This window comes from Serinus canaria, chromosome 13 (assembly GCF_022539315.1).
Source record: "Serinus canaria isolate serCan28SL12 chromosome 13, serCan2020, whole genome shotgun sequence".
In the NCBI taxonomy this organism is placed as follows: domain Eukaryota; kingdom Metazoa; phylum Chordata; class Aves; order Passeriformes; family Fringillidae; genus Serinus; species Serinus canaria.
Window position 1 is genome coordinate 8174224 of NC_066327.1, and position 20399 is coordinate 8194622.

Here is a 20399-nt window from a genome sequence, read left to right on the forward strand (position 1 = left end):
CCAGGCTCTCAAATTCATTTTTTCACCCAGTTCATTCAAATTCCAGCTGGTCTCCCAGCCCATGGTGGGGCTGGCACCATCCACCCTCCCTGGCTGTGACCCAGCATTTCCCTGCCCTCCTGCTGAAAGTGTGTACATCTCCTTTAATACTTCTTCCTTGTGCTTTTTTGGTTAATATTAAGGACATATTAAAAAAGGAAGATTTGGCCTAAAACAGAATCAGGGAGTAAAGAAAAACATTGTCTTATACTCCTTAATTGGAGTTAAGAGAAGAGCACATTAATCCTGCAGCTGCTGCTGCAGTCATTCCTGCAGGAAAAATGTCCCTGCTTGTGTTCTTTAGATAGCAATATATCCATGGGTGGCATGCCTCTCATCTTACAGAAACAGCAATTTTCTCTCTACATGTAACTTACATGCAGCAGACCACGGCAAATAACGACTGGACTGAAAAATAACAATTTTTCTTTCAAACTTCCTTTGTAGGTTGTTTTGGTCCACCTATGACATCAGGAAAGTACTTTAATGGGCCATGATCAAGAATTTAAGGGGATTTTACTGTTGGTTTAATAACTCCTTATTAGCTAAACAGTGTTGACAGGATAAAGGCATTTTGATGGGATGCATCTTTTCCCTCTCCCTCAATTATCTGTATTACAAATTAACCTGTCCATATTGATGATGATGATGAGGATACAGATCTAGAAGATTACATAGATTTTTTTCCTTAGGTTGGGCTTTCACATCTGCCAGCCTGCCACTTGCCCATTAAACAGGAAGACAACAGGAATGCCAGAAGTGTCCTGCCTAATTTTAACGACCTCCAGTCAGACACAGTGCCAGAAGTTATATCCAAAAACCACCCATCTGAGCATTCCTAAAAGTGTGACTCAGCTGGGTGATGTGCTCGCCAACTCACCAGGCTGTCTCTGTGCTGATTAATGAGATGCATGCACTGCTTTAGCTCTTATGACATCTAAGCCTTTCATTTATTAGTCATGTATTGAATCTTTGTGACAACTTGAAGAAAAGACAACAGACAAATAATCTTTCTAGTACTCTATTTTTGGCATGTGAGAAATCTCAAGATCATCATATCAATTTTTTTTTTAATTATGGTCCTGAGACTTCTTATCTAATAAAAAATTATTAATGAGGAATTAGAAGACACCTACAAGTGGTTCTTACCAGAGCTGCCAGGAGAGTGTTTCATCTGTCTCATGCACTACTTGTGTATGATTAAGGCAATTTGAAAGTTGACACTTTAATCCTGCGTTAACAGATATTTCTAGTCATCCTCATAGATGCAAGAAAATGCTTAACAGTTCTATTCTTGGGATTGAGGAACAAAAGAACTTTCAGAAAACCAGAAGAAAGATGGTAGGTTTAGAAAGAAGGCCACTATTTCTGTCCATAATCCAAAACTGTGCATTAAAATGTGTAAGAAAACTATTAGCATGGATAGAAGTTATGATTACAGACAGCACCTATTAGATGTAGTGCTGGTACTGGCAAAACCACATTTCAGAAAATCCAAGACTCTGGATTTCTCTCATTCATGCTCTTTTCATTTATTTCCAGATGATCAACATGCTGAGGAAGAAAAATCACTTTTGGGTCCCTGAGGGTCTTAGAGGAGAGGATGGATCAAGGGAAAGGAAGAGACACACATGGAGTGAGAGAAAGAGGCCAGCCTGGGGCTCTGTGAGTTACAGCAAGGCAGAACACTCTCTAAAATGAAATACAACTTCTAATGCAGCACAAGAATGTCAGATTGGGAAGCTCTTCACATTATCAAGGTCGTTTTCAAACCTTTCCAACACTGCAACACTCCACCAGTGCAACAGAGCACCAAAACAGATGTGACAGTTTTTGAGGGGCTAAATTAGATTGAGACTTTCTGATGTCACTGAATTCTGGTAATTATGTTACTCAGCTTGCTGTGCAGCCCTGCCCATACCTTGCTGCCAGCCTGTGGCAGCCACAATTCATGGCTTGGGTGAACTTCAAGCAACAAAAAGATCTCTCTAATAGGCAAAAAAATAGGGGAAATGTGCAGGATGCACATTTGATGCTCCTTTAAACTAGTGCTGCAAGCCAAATCCTGACTCATAACAAAGCAGAAATCTGATAAACAAAATTTTCATAAACCAAAGAGTGCCCTTAAGTGTTTAAAGTATTTTTTCCTCCATCATTTAATAAAGTAGAGGGAAGAAATATACTTCAGGCACTAAATTTGCTTCCAGGTTCCCCAGAATTTCAAAAGTTGCAAGCAATTATCTTTGGTTTTAAATTAAAAGCTGGTGAGCCATTACCTGCTCTTGATAAAAGTCAGGATTCTGGGAAAACTGAAAATGGGGAAGTCAGTCTAGTTTTCAGCTTCACTTGGTGAGCAATTCTGTTCAGACACAAAATTCCTCTGACAAACAGTCCCTGTTACAGCTTGTGTTTTGTTACGATAATTGTGCAGTTTATCAATATTATTGCTATTAATTGGTTAATATTTTGCACTTGTCTTATTTTCATTGCCTACTTAAAATTCCCTGAACCAAAACCCTTGGAAATAACTGTTGGAATTTAGGTTTAAGTTGATGTGACTTTGAGAACCCATTGATCTAAGTATGCTCCCAAATAACTGCATGTCAAGCCTTTATAGCTGGGTTAATACACTTTATGCTTTCTTAATGTATGAGATTTTATGTTTTGCTGTATATCTGCTGTGTTGAATTAAAAGCATGTGTGGTTCAAACAGGCCCATGGTGACAACTGGGGCTAATCTTAAAGCACTTTAAACACCTTCCAATATTTAAAGGCTGCCTACAGGAGAGCTGAAGAGGGACTTGTGACAAGGGCATGGTATGATAGGACAAGGGGAAATGGCTTCAAACTGACAGAGGGCAGGGCTAGACTGGATGTTTTATGAAGGAATTCATCCCTGTGAGGATGGTGGGGCCCTGGCACAGGTTGTCCAGAGCAGCTGTGGCTGTCCCATCCCTGGAAGTGCTCAAAGCCAGCTTGGACAGGGTTTGGAGTGACCTGGTCTAGTGCCAGGTGTCCTTGCCCATGGCAGGGGAATGGAGCTTGATAATCTTTAAGGTCCCTTCCAACCCAAATCATTCTGTGATTATTATCTAAATTGGGATTTTTAAAGAACAGCTGTAAATCAAGAAAACAGACATTACTCTCTTTAGAAAAGGATCCTGCTTAAGAGGGAACCAACTTGTTATTGGCCCTTTCCTTGAACTCAACAGAGTCAAGGGTGGAATCCTGCTTCAGTTTTAGCCACAATGTCTTAACCACACCCAAGTTCTCTGCAGTTCACTGTCCTGATTAATGAATAACCCTGCCCATGTCCCTTTTTCTTTAGTATTCCAAAGGAACGGGCAACAATACAACTTTTATCACTCAGATGAAGGAGACAGTGAGCCTTTTCCAGGGAAGGACTTCAACAAATGCTTAAAGCAAGAGCATAAATTTATGAAGATAAATGGGATAACTCAAGTACTTATTATATCCCACTGTTTAAGTAGCTCTGTTATCCCCAGATCCTTGTACAGGATGCTGAGATTTGTATCACAATTGCACACTCTAATACACTCATTAACATGGAAACAAAATGTAGAAAACATAATTCCCAGGCAAAATATTCAGTAAACACCTTCCCCACAGCAAACTAACTCATTTTACCAGAGGCCCTTTGGACAGATTTCCATCTTGTTTCTTTAGGGTTAATCAAACCTCATACTCAGGTCTACAGACCTTGGCCAGACCACCATCTCTCCCTTGCCATCAACAAGGAGCACAACAAGACACAGAAGAAAACAATAAACTTGACACACCTGTTCCAACCTCCTGCTCCATGCTGAGGAGCACAGACACCTTGGAAACAAGCCTTGCCAAGTGTTTTCATGGCATTAAAGACAAAAAAGGGATCAGATCACCTTGGCTGACCATGTCTAGGAAGACTCACAGATACTGCCATGCTTCAAAAGCCAGGACAGACCAAAGCAGGGACTCACGGAAGGCTGTGTAGAGCTCCTGCAGGGTCAGGTGGCCATCATTGTTGTAATCATCAAACTGGAGAAGGTCTTCAAGTGTACAACCCAGTAAATCACCCTCCAGGTCCTCCTTCTTCATCAGCTGCAGCAGAGAGAACAGGTAACCTTACATGTAATGCAATGCTACACACTGCTGGCAGGGCTCACCTGGCAGATTCCCCATGGAATGACCTTTGGGGTAGATGGGTAGATGGATGGGTAGGTAGATAGATAGATAGACAGACAGACAGACAGACAGACAGACAGACAGATAGATTACCATATCTACCATTATATATTTGCCTTCTAGCAAGATATTCGTATTCCTGCAGCACTTCATGGACCATGGACTGAAGAGCCCCTTCCTTTACCAGCTGCACAGAAAAGCATTTTCGTTTTGAAAATGGACTGAAGAATAAATATTCAACAGGGAAAAAGGAAAGTCTGCTTCTCCTTTCTCCTTTGTAAGTAAGGACAAAATGGTGTTCCCTGATTTTAGGACTAGAACAGGCAACAGTGGATGTGTACTCAACACTGATGTGCTTTCCCAACCCCTGACACTTTGCTTCTTTTGTTTTATCAGCATTTCATTTGAGTTCTCTGAATTTATTGCAAAACATGAAGAAAATTGCTGAACTGTTGCATCTTCCAGACAGGAAAGCTTTTTCCTGTAGGCCAGGGATTCTTTTATTTACTATTCTAGTCTTGACCCATTATGCTGAAGCAATTTAAAGTAATAATCCTAAAAAAATGACCCTTCACCTAGCAAGTAAAAAATATTCAATAAAAGTGAGATCAACCATAACTTCCAAAATCAATCCTCTAAAGATGGAAATTTCCCTCTGTCTACCCTTTGTATAGAAAATTGATTAACTTTTTATAAGACTGACAAGTTTTTACTAGTCCTTTTGATTTAATGTCAGGAAAAAAACCAGTGGAAAACACTTCAGCTGTGACACACTTAGTAGATTTATGAATCTGACTTTAAAATACATTAAAGATTTAAATGGAAATAATATTCCAATTACCACCATTGTTAATAGCCTTATATATCCATGGTTGCAAAACTACATGGCAATTTCACTGTTGGGTCCAGAGGGAAAATATTGGATAGGGTCTACCAGCAGACAGGAGGCAATCCAGCTCTAAATAGAAGGGGATGGGCCATCTGTGGCCATTGTTTTGCTCAAAGCAATTCAGTTGTGGAGAAGACACAGATGGGTTCTGGATCAGGAAGGACCATCCCCCCTGGAGAGACTCTCCTGTGGGGTGAATCCCTCTGCAATGAGCCTCCTAAAGATCCACTTCCAGGTCTTAAAAATCACTTTTTACTGCAGCAGTGCAAGTTACCTGCCTTGAGTTTTTTCCTGCAGACAAAGTTATAGTGCTCGAGAGACTATTTTTCTTTTAAATAAAACAAAGCAAAGGCACAGCACCAGCTCATCCAGCAGCCAGAGGGAACAAGATCTCACTGCATCACGTTCAGCTCAGCTTCCTCTGCCCATGGGCAATGAAATTCCCATCTTTGGGGGAAACTTAAAGTTGCAGAGAGCTTCAAAATAGAGAGCTAATGCAAATCAATTACAAATCTACCTAAGAAAGAGGCAAGAATAGTTCTGTTAAGACTATAACCTGGGTAATTAAAAATTGCTCGTTACCCAAAAACCTTGAAACCTGGGTGGATAAACTGATCTTGTAAGAGCACATAAAAATCATCTTTTTAAAGAGAAAAATAAAGAATTGGTATGCTACAAACAAAGTGTGAATCCTTCTGCTGTGAGAGCCCAGAGCTGCCCACAGATGTGTTCCCAGCCTGGCTGGGACTCAGCCATGCAGCCACCAAGGGGACCAGGACCAGAGCCACTCAGCTCAGGACTAAAAGCACTCCTGGCTTATCTAAATTGTGCATTAATAGGCATTATTTTGCCTATTGAGGGGTGATCCCACTGTCAGCTCAGCCATGCTGGAGGCCAGATTGCGTGGAGAATGGTTGGGTGAGAGGGCTCCTGGCTAGGGATGAACTTACTCTGGTCCATCAAACTGTAGTGGGCTCCAGATGTTCAGGCACATTTTCTGATTTTGATAACAGTGAGAAGAATTAAAATAAGAATAGCCAATGTCTGTGTTTGCACTTGTAAGAGAGACCTGGGCTCCAGGCACATCTGCAAACAAAGCCCAGAGGAACTTCGAGGCAGAGCTTACAGCACTGCCTGAGCTCCTCTGCAATAACAATTGCTTGCAGGCTGCCAAACCTTTATTTCCATGAGAGCTTTAAAATCCTAATAAAATAATTTTAATGTAAAAAGGGCAAAAAAAAACCAAACATAGGACAATAGAACAGACACTTAGATGCCACTATGTAAAATCTGGCTTTGAATTCAGATTAAAGTGTTTTCGTATAGCTACCATGTCTTTATGAAAAAATCATTGCCTTCAGAGGAAATATTGCATATATTCATAGCCCTGAGATCTAAGGGAATTTATGCTGACACTTTGCATTGTGTGGAAAGGATCAAGCATCCTGTCAACAGCCTGAGGAGTAAAATGCAGCACAAACTGCCCTGGAGAGGAGTGAGCTCAGGGAGGAGCAGGCTCGTGCCTGCAGCACACTCTGTGCTCCCTGGGAAGCCAGAGTGCAGATGAGACACTCAAGGGTGAACTTTGAACAACCTGGTCCAGTGGCAGGTGTCCCTGCCCATGAATGAGGTCAGCTTTCAGGTCCCTTCCCACCCAAACTATTCCATAATTCTATGAAGGAACAGCTTTGGAAACTGGACCAGGTCCTAGATAGGACTGGCTTCAAAGGGCTCTTAGGAGGCATTTGCTTCTAATTCTTCTCATGGATGACATAGTGGAATGGAAAGACCTTTCACAGGATTGTTTTCCCAGGTCTGCACGTGCAAAGAGCAAGTTGAGGACACAGAGTGCCCAGGCTGAGTGCCCAGGACAGCTGTTTGATTCACTTTACCAAGGAGATGAATTCCAACAGCACAGCATGCCTGAAATTAGAAATAATCCTTTTTTCAAGCTCTTACCTTTTCTATCAATTTCTGCTAATCCACATTTCAGCATCTGCCTAGGATGCTGAATTGTGTGAATATTAGGACAATATACCTGTTGACAAACATCCCAACTCTGCTGTCACATTACTCTATGCTAATGCACAGTCCAGAAGGCAGGGAGGAGAACTAAGAGATTGCTGCCTAACTTACATGCACCTAAAAAAATCTAAATTGATTTTCCCCAAGCCAGCTAACTGGAAATGCTTCAGAAGATGTCAGTTAGCAGAGCAAGGATTATTATCTATTTTGAGGAGTATGGATGGGGCTGGAAAGCTGCCACAGTTTTTGTTTGGAGATGAGTTGTCTCAAATGCTTGAGACAATGCTGACTCCTGGGAGATGCAGAGAGAGACTCACTGACTGTCTTAGACTCACTGACTGTGTTAGGCTTTCCTCCTGTACTTGCTGCTGACTGGACAGGTACAAATGACCATTCCCACCAGAGTGCTGCTGTGTTACATTCAATTCACACTCTGAATGAAAATCCACTTCATAATTCCATTCTCACTGAACAATGAACCTACCTGAGCCAGTTCAGAGCTGCTGAGATGCCCATCACTGTTCAGATCCAAGTGCTTAAAGAGCTCTTCAATGAGGAAGTGCTTCTGGGCTGGCCTGTCCTTGGCCAGGCTGCCGGGCGGGCTCTGCCGCCGAGCCTGCAGGTCCAGCAGGATGCTCTTCAGCCGGCTGTAGTCTGCCATTGTGCAGCTGCTCCCTGAGAGACAAGACAGCATTACTGCACCACGTGCATTGACCTGGATCTCTTCAAAGGACTGAGGTCCTAAAAGGAAAAATGAGGCACATACATCTGCATATTCAGCTCCGCTCAGCTCTGCGCTTGAGGAGCTCCTGTAGTTGTTACCTTTTGTAATAGCTGGCAGATTTTCTAAATCCTGCTGTCAGGGATACTCTCCAGCATGTTCCCTTCCAGATTTTACAGGGCTTCTGTTACAGACTGCCACACTCAGTTTTGTAACTCCAACAAATATTAAATTGGCTCTATGCTTTTCTATATGAATAAATTTATCCCGTAAAGTAAAAAATAAACCTGGAGAAGCTGAGGTTTAGAAAGTTCCACTAATGTAGCTGGTACCTCAGACTGTCACCCTATGTCATCAAGGAACCCTTATAGACAGCCTGGGGTGGTAGAAGGCCAGAGGAAGGACAGTGAGGAGTGCAGGGCTGTGGGGAGCCCCAGCAGCTGTGGTGTCACCAGTGCCTGCTCTCATCACCCCACTGCAGGCTGAAATAAACTCTGTCCTGTCCCTGACCAGGGAAAAGAGTTATTACCAGGGAAAAGTCCTCAAGACACTCCCTGGAGTGACTCTGGCTTGGCTGAAGAAATCGGATTGAACTCTCCTGCCCCTGAAAGCTCTCACTGTGCCTGCAGCCATCCACAGCTCTTTCCCTCCTCAAGGAAATGCATCCACATACCCAAAGTGGTACAAGATATTCTGCCCCTTTTCTGCTCATCTGTTGGCTGGCAGAGCTCAGCAGAATGAGAATTGGCAGCTGCCCTTCTGTGCAAATCTGTTTTCTTTAGTGCAGAGCACAGCACCTGGTGCCTTGCAGGAGCCTTGGAGCAGACCCTGGAGCACCCTCAGGCTCCAGCTGTCCCACACTCTGTGGGTACCAACCACACCCCACCAGCAGCATCAGCACCTCCAGCTGTTCCCCTCAGATGTCCTTATGTCCATAGTGTAACTTCCCTAGAATGTAAAAGCCTTACTTTCTGCAATACTGGGTTTGAAACAAAGCTTTTCTTTAAATCCCATCACTGATCCTGTAGGATTAAATCTAAGATTTAAGCTTAAATCTAAGAGAACATGGTCCCACTTCAGTTTCAGGGACAATACCCTTGTAGATCAGCTCCCCAAAGACTCCAAACATTATTCCTCTGAAAAACAGCAGAAGAATCTGGCACAGTGACAACTAATGTTCCTGTCCCTTTCTTGCTGAGCTGCAATATTTTGGACCTCTTGGTCCCTCTCCAACTGAAACCCAATTAAAATTCCAGGTGGGAGGCACTTCTCTGATAGAAAACCCATCTACTGTCAAGGTTTTTTTCACCCTTCATATTTTGTGCTCACAACTTCCAAAGCATTATGACCTGAGAAGGTGAGAGAGGACACAGAGGCTGAACATGTGCTCACCAGTCAGGTCAGTGCCCTCCTGCTACATGAACAAGAACTGCAAGACAAGGCTTATTTCCTGCCCTGAACTCAGTCCCATCTAGTTTGGAGAGCTTCCTGCTGCTCAGGGATATTAAGCAGCTGATAAATTTTTCCTTCCCTCTAAACAACCTCCAAAAAGCACTGGGTCCCACTTGGGATCATTCTTGTTTTACAGAAAAAACAAGGCTATTCAGCTGCTATTAGTTGAGTTTATTATTCTTGACTTCTTTATTTCAAACCATGTCATTTGATGGTTTGAGAAGGCAGTATATTTTTTTTTATTCAATCACCAGCTTATTGAAGAGAAAACCTGATTACTGTACCCATTTAGTTAAGCTATTCTGTTGTATATATGTTTTAGCTACTGCAATAGTATTTTTTCTCTTATCTGGAATTTTATTTTCAATCAAAACATAATCCCAGAAATGTATCTAGGGCTGATGAGGGTAGAGAAAATGATTTAATTTTCTTCCACTTCTGTTTCTGCTTTGTGGTTTCCATTAGTGAGCACCAGCAGTGCTACAGGCAATGTAGATGGTGACACCTTGGTGGGCTCACCCTCTTACCTTGTGCTCCCCCAAGGACAGGCCAAAGCAATTCTTCCTTTACACCCTCCAGGTTTGTCTTCAACAGCTGGGACTTCTTTTGGTAGATATTTGCTGTTACCTGGGCAAGGCTTTCCCAGCCTTCCTCCCTCAGCACTAACCCAAGTGTCACACTGACAGGGGTTTTTTTCACACTTGCAGGGATGGGGACTCCACCATGATCCTGGGCTGGATGGAGTCAATCCAAAAGAATTTTTTCCTAATCCTCAACCTAAGCCTCCCCTGGTACCACTTGAAGCCATTTCTTCTCATCCTGTCATCTACTATTTGGGAGTAGAGGTCGACCCTCTCTTGGCTACAACTTTCTTTCAAGAAGTTGTAGAGAGGGAGAAAGTGTCCCTGCCTCCTTTCCTCAGGCTGAACCCCCCAGTTCCCTCAAGCATGGTGTGAGCCAGGGGACAGTGATCTCCTTTCACTGAATTACAACCCTCCTGCATTCTTCCATGCCCAGAAAACAAAGCCACCACAAAACTGCTCTTCTTGAAAAACTGCACACTGATCTGGGCTGCCAGCCAGCCCAAGGTAAATGTGCCCATCTACCTTGGAGGGGCTCACATTACCTTGGGGGTCACAGCCATGCTGCAGCTTCCAGGGAAGTGTGATGGGCACTAAGAGTGAAATAAAGGAAAGCACAGAAGGACAGAGCTGGGGACAGCTGCTGGCAGCAATTCCCAAATCCTGCTATAAACTCATATTACATTTTTCCCATCACACTGTTGCTATGTTCAGGGTCATGGATCCAGCAGACCCCTATCCTGCACAGCAGGGTAAGGCCAGTCCATGGTGAACACATCAAAGAAAACCAGCAGTAAGACAATTATGTCTCTTATTTAAAAAAAAAGTCCAGTTTCACATGTTGCTAACATATGCTGCAGGCAGTAAGTCAGAAGGTGCTTCTAGCCCCTGTCAAATCGATACTTTCACTTCCTTCTGGAGAAAATCACACTCTCCAGCTCTGTTGGAAGTGGATCCCAAGCCATTCTCCAGAGTGTGGATGTGACAGACTGCATGGGTCTCACACCTTTGCATGTTTTCCCTGACATCCCAGACATCTGAGGGCTGCAGTGACACAGAAGCAGTTGGTCAGAGCCCAGCAGTGCTGAGCTGTTTAGCAGCACACAACTAAAACCAATAAAGTTCTGTCCCAGGGTGTGAGATTGATAATTTCCTCCTTTGGACTGAAAGATTGATAGAAAAATGCACTACAACTGTAATTTATATTCATATCTATTTATCTATCTATGCATATAAGTATACATGTATAATTTATATACTTATTCTTACTGTAGTGAAAGAACAGAGGGAAAACTTCTCCAGGTCAGTTGAAGTACTGTGACCTGAAACTACAACTTAGTATAATACTAAGTCTGGCCAAAGTGTTGGCTCAGAAATTATCTGTGCTTGGGATGTCTGAGCTGATGTGCTGAGCTGCTGCACAACCCAGACCTAATGCTTTTTATTTCACACAAAATAAGGTGTTCAGCAACCAGACATGGGTGTCCTAGAAAAGACACTGCCTGCTCAGCCAAGTTAGGGAGGAGACACATTCAGGCTGCTCAAAACATCTGGAAAGTTAATACCAAAGACAGCAAGATTCTCCTGCAGCAAAGATCCTTCCCCTTATTTACTAAGCATTATTATTGCATCTTCTAACCTAAATTCCTTAGAGACTGCTGACACTGAGCTGGTTTATAGTCTTGGAGAGCAAAGCTCTGTATTTCCCCTCCTTCCCTCTCACTCTCTCCTGCTGTCCTGACATCTGTAATCTTCTTACACTGTGCCAAGCATCTACCAACTTTATCTATTTAATACTGTCTCTTTAGGCTTCTGCCACCTCTGGTTCTGTTCTTCCAGGTATTACAAATCTGACTGTTAAGCAAAAAGAATGTCAGAAGAGCTGTCTGTGTGCCCTCTCACTTATCCCCACTCTCCTCTCTCTCTGCTGACTGCCCCCAGCAGTTTCCTTTGCAACACAAACTCATCATTAGCAGTTTATCTCATCTCAGGCTGCTCTCCTTGGTAGGTCTTGCTAATGGATGTCTCTCAGCTTGGTTTCCTTGTTAGAGCTTCCCAGGGACTTGGATTGTGCTCACAACTGCAAGCTGTATAGGGAGGTTTGCTTTGGATGTTAGGAAAAGGTTCTTCCCCCAGAGGCTGTTTGCACACAGGAACAGGCTCCCCAGGGAATGGTGACAGCACCAAGCCTGACAGAGCCCCAGGAGCATTTGGACCATGCTCTCAGGCACGTGGAAGGACTTCTGGGGTCATCCTGTGCAGGGCCAGGAGCTGGACTTGATGATCCTTGCGGGTTCTTCTAACACAGGGCTTTGTGATTCTATGATTTTAGCTGACCACCACCATTCAGAGATGGGTTTTGAAGCATTCCTTCCCTGCCCTGTTTCCAAACACCAGAAATGGCACCACATGTGTTCCAGGTGCCTGTGTGATACTGTCAGCTGACCCCCTGTGTGTACTCAGGCACCATCCCCACCACACAGCTGGAGAGCCAAAACACACAGAGACACCCACACAAATTCTGGATGAGCTAAAATTGCTATTCTGCCATGCCCTAAACTGATTCTTCAATTCTTGTCCATTATTTCCCTCTTCATGCTGGGAAAGATCTCCAATGAAACAAGCTCTTCTTATCAGTTTAGAGCATTTTCAAACCCAGTGAAGCCTGAAACTGTTTGAATTGAAAAAAAAATAAAAAAGAGACAGGGAAAGAAAAACAATAGGACAGAAGAAGAGTAAAAGAAAAATCCAGCATAAGAAGGTGTGTTTGCTAAAAGGTGGCAAATAACTGTCAAATTTACATGCTCTGCTCCAAGCAATGCTGTTTCTTGCTCTGTTTTGCAGCAGCCACGTAATTCATCCTGTTTAGCACTTCTGCATGCTTTGGCAGATAAAATATTGATCAGCCTGCCAAGGAACACAGAATGCCATTATGTTTTTATGTCAGAACTCAGTAATGATCTACATTTATCAAGAGCATCCTCCCTGTGAAAGGTCAGTGGTGAATGTAGCTAAATTGTGATGACAGACCATTAATCCAGCTCCCTCAATAATTGTCCTCTTTAAAAATTTTACTCCTGGTTTCTGTGAATTGCTGCAGGTTTTTACACTTGGATCTCACAGCAATCTTCAACCCAGTTCTGAGTAAAAGCAGATAAGAGAGGAACAGCAAGGCTGGAGATGAAAGTGTCCTTCAAAGGAATGCAGGGTACAAAATAAAAATAAACTGAGGAAGCAAAGAGCTTCCTTTGATGGGGAAACTAATCTCCCAGTGAAATATTACTGTGCAAGGTGCCTTACAATACAGTGATTACTCAAAATGTCAGCACTTCTTTAAATATCAAAAATGATCTGATAACACCTACAGAGCACCAATCTCTGAGACCTTGGTGTGCAGATCCCCTGACAGCAGATGTGAGCCTGAACACACACAGAAGTCTTTAGGGGATTTGAGTCCCACTGGCTCCTGAGCTATTTCTCAGCAAAACTACACGGGCTGCAAGAATGGCAGGTGGCACCTGCAGCTCTTCCTAAAATCCATGAGAGAAGCTGAGCAGCCATTAGCACCCAGGCTGAGTATAAGAGTGTGTGATTATCAAGAAACACCACAAAGAGATTCAAACTTCTTGTGACCCTTTAAAAACTCTCCAGAAGTTTCCCCTGAGTGGCATCCCCACCCAGCTGGAGCAGGGGTACTCAGTCCACATGCTCTCAGGTCTGGGCTGCAGCCCTTGAAAATCTGACACTGTGCTGCCACTCCCAGCACAGGGCTGGACTCAGTGTGTTATCCCTGCAGCTGAGACAGGACACAACAACCCAGCAGCCCACACAGAGCTGCCAGCCCCGTTTGGCTCCTGGATCTCACCACCACCTGCCTGAAATCCACCCCCCAGGGCAGGACAGTGCTCCTGCTCACTGTCCCCGCGGGGAGGATGATAACAGCCCAGCACAAATAACCCACCACTGAAGGGGGAACTCCAGTGGCACTAATTTTCTAGGCAACCCTTCAGCACCACCACATGTGGCAATAAAGAGCAGTTTGGAGCAGGCTGAAGAGTGTCATTTCTAAGGCAGGAGGCATTGGGGGTGTCAATTTATTTGACAGATCCTCTCAGACCACGCTGACAATTTTCAGCTGTTCCTATGGCAGTTTCCAAGCTCCAGGAAGAAATTCAGTGCAGGAGATGAGAGAGCTGAGATTTGTTTTCTCATCCGTATCTATAGGGCAAAAAAGATACAGTTACTGAAAATAACATTTCTAGACAAAATTAAAGGTGTTGGAGAAAAAGTTCTGTTTTCAAAACAGCCCTTTCCCTGTGTTTCACTCAGGTTTTACCTGGCATTGTTAGAAGGATCAGAAAATGACTAAGCTAAAATGTTATTAATTTATTTCTGAGTGTGGCTCCTTAATTCTTGTGCCATTTATGACAAAATTCCTCATCAGCACCAGCCCGTTTTCCTACATGCAAAATGAAAGTGTTGGCTGAACAGTGGAAATGTGGTCCCAAAAGATCAGACTGCTGAACCTGAGTGAGACATTATGTGAACTCTTTACCCCAATGATCTGCTGCATTACAGCCTGCTTGACTCCACGGAACAAGTTTACATGGGGACAGGAAAATTAAAGATGACTTCACTTCTTCAGGGGTCTCCTTGCAAATCCCCATTCTGCCATGCAAATTTTTTACCTGTCTCTTTCTATCTATCTTTCTCTTCCTTTAATTGCTTGTTTCTGCACATGCATGGAGAGTTTGGCTGGACTTTCCTCCCAGTTTTCCTGTGTGGTTGGAAAGAAGAAAATAACTGCTTTTCTCAACAATTTACATGAACAGACTCCTCTGAGCAAGTGCAGCTGCAGGAGGAGAACATCAAGAAACCTTTTTGGAATTGACAATTTCTTCCAATTTAGAGATATCTGTGAGTTTTGAATCTTCCCAACTGATTTTTATAGGCTGTAAACACTACAGGTTGGATATTAGGGAAAAATTCTCCATTTAACCACTCTCCAAAGAGTGGTTAAACCTTGGGAGAGGCTGCTCAGGGAAGAGGCAGAGTCATCATCCCTGGAAGAGTTCAGAAAATGAGCAGATGCAGCACTTTGCAGTGGGACAGTGGCAATGGGGATATTTGGCTCAAGGTTGGACTGTATGATCTTGGAGGACTTTTCCAACCTTAATGACTCCCTGATTCTATGCAAGGTCTGAGCAAATCAATTTATGATGAAGAGAAATTAACCCAAATCTTAATAGATAAAAATCAGTGATAACAACCATTTAAATGACCATTCAGAGAAAGCTTCCTATAAAACACCAGGCTGTGTTCTGCAGCAATTACACTGCACATAACCCCACTGCAGTGTTCCTGTAACACCTGATAACAACACAGGGAGTGTTCTGCTGCCTCCAAACACCACTGAAGACATCTCTGTGCACAGAGGAAGCCACACACCACAGATGTGACATTAAGGCAACGCTGCTAATTACATCCTGTTCCCTCACAGCATTACCTGCCTGCCTCCTTTACACACAGCCAAGCCCCTCAAAGGCTGAGTGCCTGTTTTATTCCTGAGTTGAATTTACAGGTTAAGTGAAACTCTGGTTCAGTTCCTGCTAAGAGGAGCAGATGTTTAACTTCATGCAAATTCATGAACATCCTTCAGTTGCCTCTGCTGAAAAAATTCAATTAACAATAAAAATCCAAACTAACTTGCTTATCTTAGGGATGTGTTTCAGCTAATAAGATATACATTTATCAGGTATCCATATATAATTTAGCAGCAACTGGGAGCTCACCAAATTTATCACAGAAATGGAATGGAATATATGCCATGAAGTAGATACTATTAAACAATAGACATTTACAACCTGGAAGAGTTAAAGCTTGCCTCGGTGTATATTTGTTTCAATATTTCATTTTATTACAAGAAAAAGCACCCATCTTTTACTCTGAGAGTTTTAAAAATATATTAAAAACTTACAGCATGAGAATATTAATTCCCAGTTCTATAAACAAAACCTCTATTCCTACCTTAAACAATTACCTTCCAAACTGCATAAAGCTAAATGAATCGTATGCCTCAGCCCCAAATGCACAAAAAGAGGTGGATGAATTTGCAGCCTTTCTTGGGAAGCCCAAGAATTACAGCTTGGTTTGCCAAGTCCAAAGGCAAGTTCTAGATTTGTGTCCTGCCTGGAAGGGAGCAGGAGCAGCCCCAGGGAAGGAGGCAGGAGGAAGCCTGCAGGTGGGAAAACACAAAATAAACATCATTTATCAAGTGCCTACCACCACCTAGGCAGTGTGCCACAGCTTTATAGCCCTTTAAAGCCAAGAGGGATTATGTGCACACTCTGACCTCCTGCCCCAAGTTCAACAAGATTTTCCCTGCTGCAGCTCCATAATTTGTTTGCACACCACCCAGGAAGGCTTCCAGCCCTAATTTAAGCATCAAAGAGCAATTTTTTCAAATGATTACTTAGTCTCAGTGGGCAAAGATATTTTATTTTTAATTTGTTTAGCTTCAATTTCCACCCACTGAATTTTGTTACACATATATCTGGTACATCAAATGTAGTCTCATCCTCCACATCACCTTCCCAGTCCTGCTCTGCTGCTGTGCTCATCTCACGTTACACCTGTCCTCTCGAGGAGCTGTGGGGTACAACGCCTCTCACCAAGGCAGCTCACATTCTCAATGACTGGGTTTTCTCTCTTTTCTGGGAATTTTGTCCTTCTGTGGTTGACAACAAAATGGCTGTGGCCATGTTTGCAAGAACCTTTGGCTTCTAGTCAGCAGTGGGTGGCTTTTCCAAAATCCAGTGCCCACCCCTGAGCTGGCTCAGAGCCTTCCTGGTACTACAAGGTGGGCACACACTACTTTGTACTATCAAACACATTCCCCAGCCAGGGATTTCTAGATGATCTGGGGGATGATTGCTCTCATTCCACCAGGACATCTCTCCCAAAGATCTACTCAGACAGCATTCCCAAAAACTATTTAGCAGAAAGAAGATGCAACTAATGGCAATGCCTGGGCTGGGAAAGCTCAAAAGCAAACAAGCAAAAAAACTGATTATATTTGCTGTCTGCTGAGTATTAGCTGTTATTTTTGTGTTAAAAAAATAAAAATTATTGTCAAACCAGAGGGAAGAAACAATGTCATGAACATCAATGCAGATGAAGGAACACCACATAGTCAAGGCAAACAACTCGTAACTCCTATATCCTTGTCTCAACTATTAGGTGAGTGTAAATATAACAGAAATCCTGAGTGAATTATGCATGAGTCCTATGCTGAAAAATGTCTGTTTCTAATGATTAATTTACTCAAAACACAGCCCACTCTGCTGTAAATCTATTACTCCCCGCAGAGATGTGATCTTACACACACACTCTCACACACTCAACTCTCTGTAACTGTTGTGTACTCTCTCTAAATTATATTATATATACAATAAGATTGCATTGTTCTGCTTTTTAAAAGCTACTAAGCTAAACTAGTGATGCTGCATTCTAAGGTGCAGATAAGGGAGGAGAGGAGCAGGAGAGAAAAATGTCCCTTATAGAGGTCTTTAAAAAATAGCAACAATAATAGCTTAAGAATGTCTAATTACTGAAGATCCCATCCCAAAACAAACAGTGTAATGAATTGCTTCAGTGATTGAGAAACACTGTATTGAAAGAGCCTGGGAAGACAGTGAGGTTTTTATAAAGGATAAGAAAGAGAAGAAAATAAGACAAGAGAGGTGACTGGGCAGGTTCAAGGTGAGTGCTGGGGATTCTCAATCAGACCCACAAGAGATACTGCACAGAACAATACTGCTTTCCAGTATGGAAAACAAAACAAAACAAAAAGACCAAAAAAAAGGAAATTGACTTATTTGTGAAAAGACCCACTCCCAGATACAGCAGCACTCCTGAAAACAGGGGTGTTCTCTATAAATCCAGGCTTGAATTTCTTTTTCATCACTTCAGCAAATCAAAGGTAATTAAAGGCAAACCTACTGTGTATGACTCTGTATGCCATCTCCATTTGTGTGATCTGTACTTTCTGGGGTCAATTGTGCATCCCAGAGCCCTGATGCTTCATGGCAGCACAATGGGACCCTCCAGGAACCTCCACACTCAGTCTGTACAGAGGTGGTAAAACCAAACACTCTGCTTTTAGCAAGAATTAACTAGAGGGTATTAATTTGACATATTTCCTTGTGCTTTTACTGTAAGGATGGTTAGATTACAGGTTTCTTTCCATGGGCTGGACCTTTGGGCACCAGCAATGGCAGGAAGGCTCTGATCAGCACAGTTTCACTGTGATGGGCTATGAAGCAGTATTTGGAGGACAGCTGTAGGTCAGCAGGGAATTTTAGGTGTTGGGAGAAGTCTGTACTGACCTACAGACTTCTCCCTGTCCATGTCTGTCCAATCCATTTAAAGGCTCTCAGATAAGGTCCTCAAAGCGCTTTCAGAGAGCTCCTGGCATGTCTGTAAAGCCTCAAGTGCTGCCAAAACACAAACAGCAGAATAAACACAGCACAACTGATCTGCTGGGACCCTTCTATCTGTACACACAGCAGCATCAGATGCTGTGTCAGTGATGGATTACAGCCTCAATACACAGGCAGCAGAGGCAGGAGATGGACAAGAAGTTAAGAGCTATCACCCTTGGCTTGATGCATATCGCCACAGACAAGGGAAAACCCAAACCAAATACATCAAGCAGAGGAGTTGTTTGAAAGCCAGTAATATCATCTGCAGTAAGCACCAGTTTACACCTGATGCTGTGCTTTTGCTTAATTCTTCATCCCTGAGATTGCTATTTTTAAATGAAGGGAATTAACCTTTCAGACCATTAATGTCTGGGGACTGCTGCTTTGGTAACAAGCCAAATCTCCCTGAGAGATCTGCAGGACAGAAATAAATAAATAAGGTCTTTCTGGCCATTCGAAGCACCTGAAACCATATAGGATAAAACCTGTCATTATGAACTGGAAGAGTTAATTAACGATCAGTGATGATTAGCTTCACTCACTCTTCACTTCAGCAGTTATGTGAGGAAGAATCTCAGTTCACGTGAGTGTGCAGGAAGCCAGACGTGCCTATCACTGTAGCCAACACTTATTCCTCATTTCTGTATGAGAAATGTCTTCAGTGCTTTAATGCAGACACCCTTTAATTTAAAGTAACTAAACCAAACAGGCTTTTGTTAGATAAACAGGACATTTGCTCGCTGTGCCTGCTTCAGCTGGTGATGCTACGCAAGCTGCAGTTTGACATTTTACAAACCTCTACCTTATTCCTATTAGAGAAAGCAAAATTGTCTGGATTCCTCTGGGAAGTAACCAATGCTCACTTTTTTATGGCTGACTGGTACATCTATCAAATACTTCGAGATAGCAAATGTGTTATTTGGAAGCTTTAATAAACATTAAAGTCCTCCGGCACTAATGTAAATTTTGCAGATTCTGTTCTGCTCTGAAACACCTTTCCAAACAATTCACTGGCTCTGCTGTCAGAAGGAATGCTTCACTATCACTCAGTGCTTGAGATTTCATGAATCTGACTAAAGGTATTTTTCATTTTTACTGTTTGGTGTCCTATCTGTATGAAGAATGCACAGGAAAAGAGGCCAGCAATGTGTACTGCAAAGGCTACCATGCACCATGCTTGGTGATGGATGCAGTCAAGAACATTTTTTCTTTTTCTTGGCTATTTGTGTGCACAGGTTTTCTCTGATACCTTCTTGGAGACACTCTTACTTCTATCACAAGACCACAGGATCTGCCACAGAACAGCTTCATCCTCTACCACAGAGTTTTTAAAGCAATTCTGAGCCCTCTGCCTATGGTTACCTGTTCTCTCAAGAACATCCCTACTCTGAAGGTGTGTGATGTTTACAACAGGAAGAGCACAGAGTATGTGCACACACAGGGAAGCAGTTCTCATGACATTTTCAATCCAAAAGCAAGAGGAAATCACCACAATTCTCCCAAAACTGTGTGTCCTTCCACATCCTCAAGGCATTCAGAGAAATCCTCTGCAAAACACTGCTGATTTACAGCACTTCCCACCTTGCACTTGAACTGTGGAGTCTCCCATATCCTCTGCAGAGCACTAAAGGGCAGCACATGTAATTACAGTAAGCAGGAGTATTTATTATTGTTCAGGACGTGTGCAATGGCCTGATAAGGATGTGCTGTGCCTGTTGTTCAGATGTCATTAGGAGACCTCTCAGGCATCTCATTAGTGAACCGTAACACACACCCCAAAGGGTGTTCCTGCAATTATAAAATGTTAACTTCTGAAGAGGAAAACATGCACCAGGGACAGAAAGTACTTCTAATGGGGAAATAAAGCATTAAAAAGGAGTAAGCAACTTCACACAGAAAACTGTTAAATTAGTCCAGAAACAACAGATTAAAGGGAAACATTTACAACATGAACAGGTAGACACCAGTGCCTACCTACTCCTCCAGAACTTAATGAGGTCAAAATTACTCCATTTAGTAGATAG

General features: G+C 42.8%; 1 protein-coding gene across 1 annotated transcript in view; it reads right to left on the minus strand.

Moving 5' to 3' along the window:
- Positions 1 to 20399, minus strand: part of FSTL4 (follistatin like 4) — a 203170-nt gene that overhangs the window by 86800 nt on the left and 95971 nt on the right. Inside the window, exons 5-6 of the mRNA XM_050979863.1 lie at positions 7623 to 7879; positions 4020 to 4140 (exon numbers count right to left, since the gene is read on the minus strand). Coding sequence (XP_050835820.1) covers positions 4020 to 4140; positions 7623 to 7879 — 378 coding nt within the window. The remainder of the gene's footprint in view (positions 1 to 4019; positions 4141 to 7622; positions 7880 to 20399) is intronic.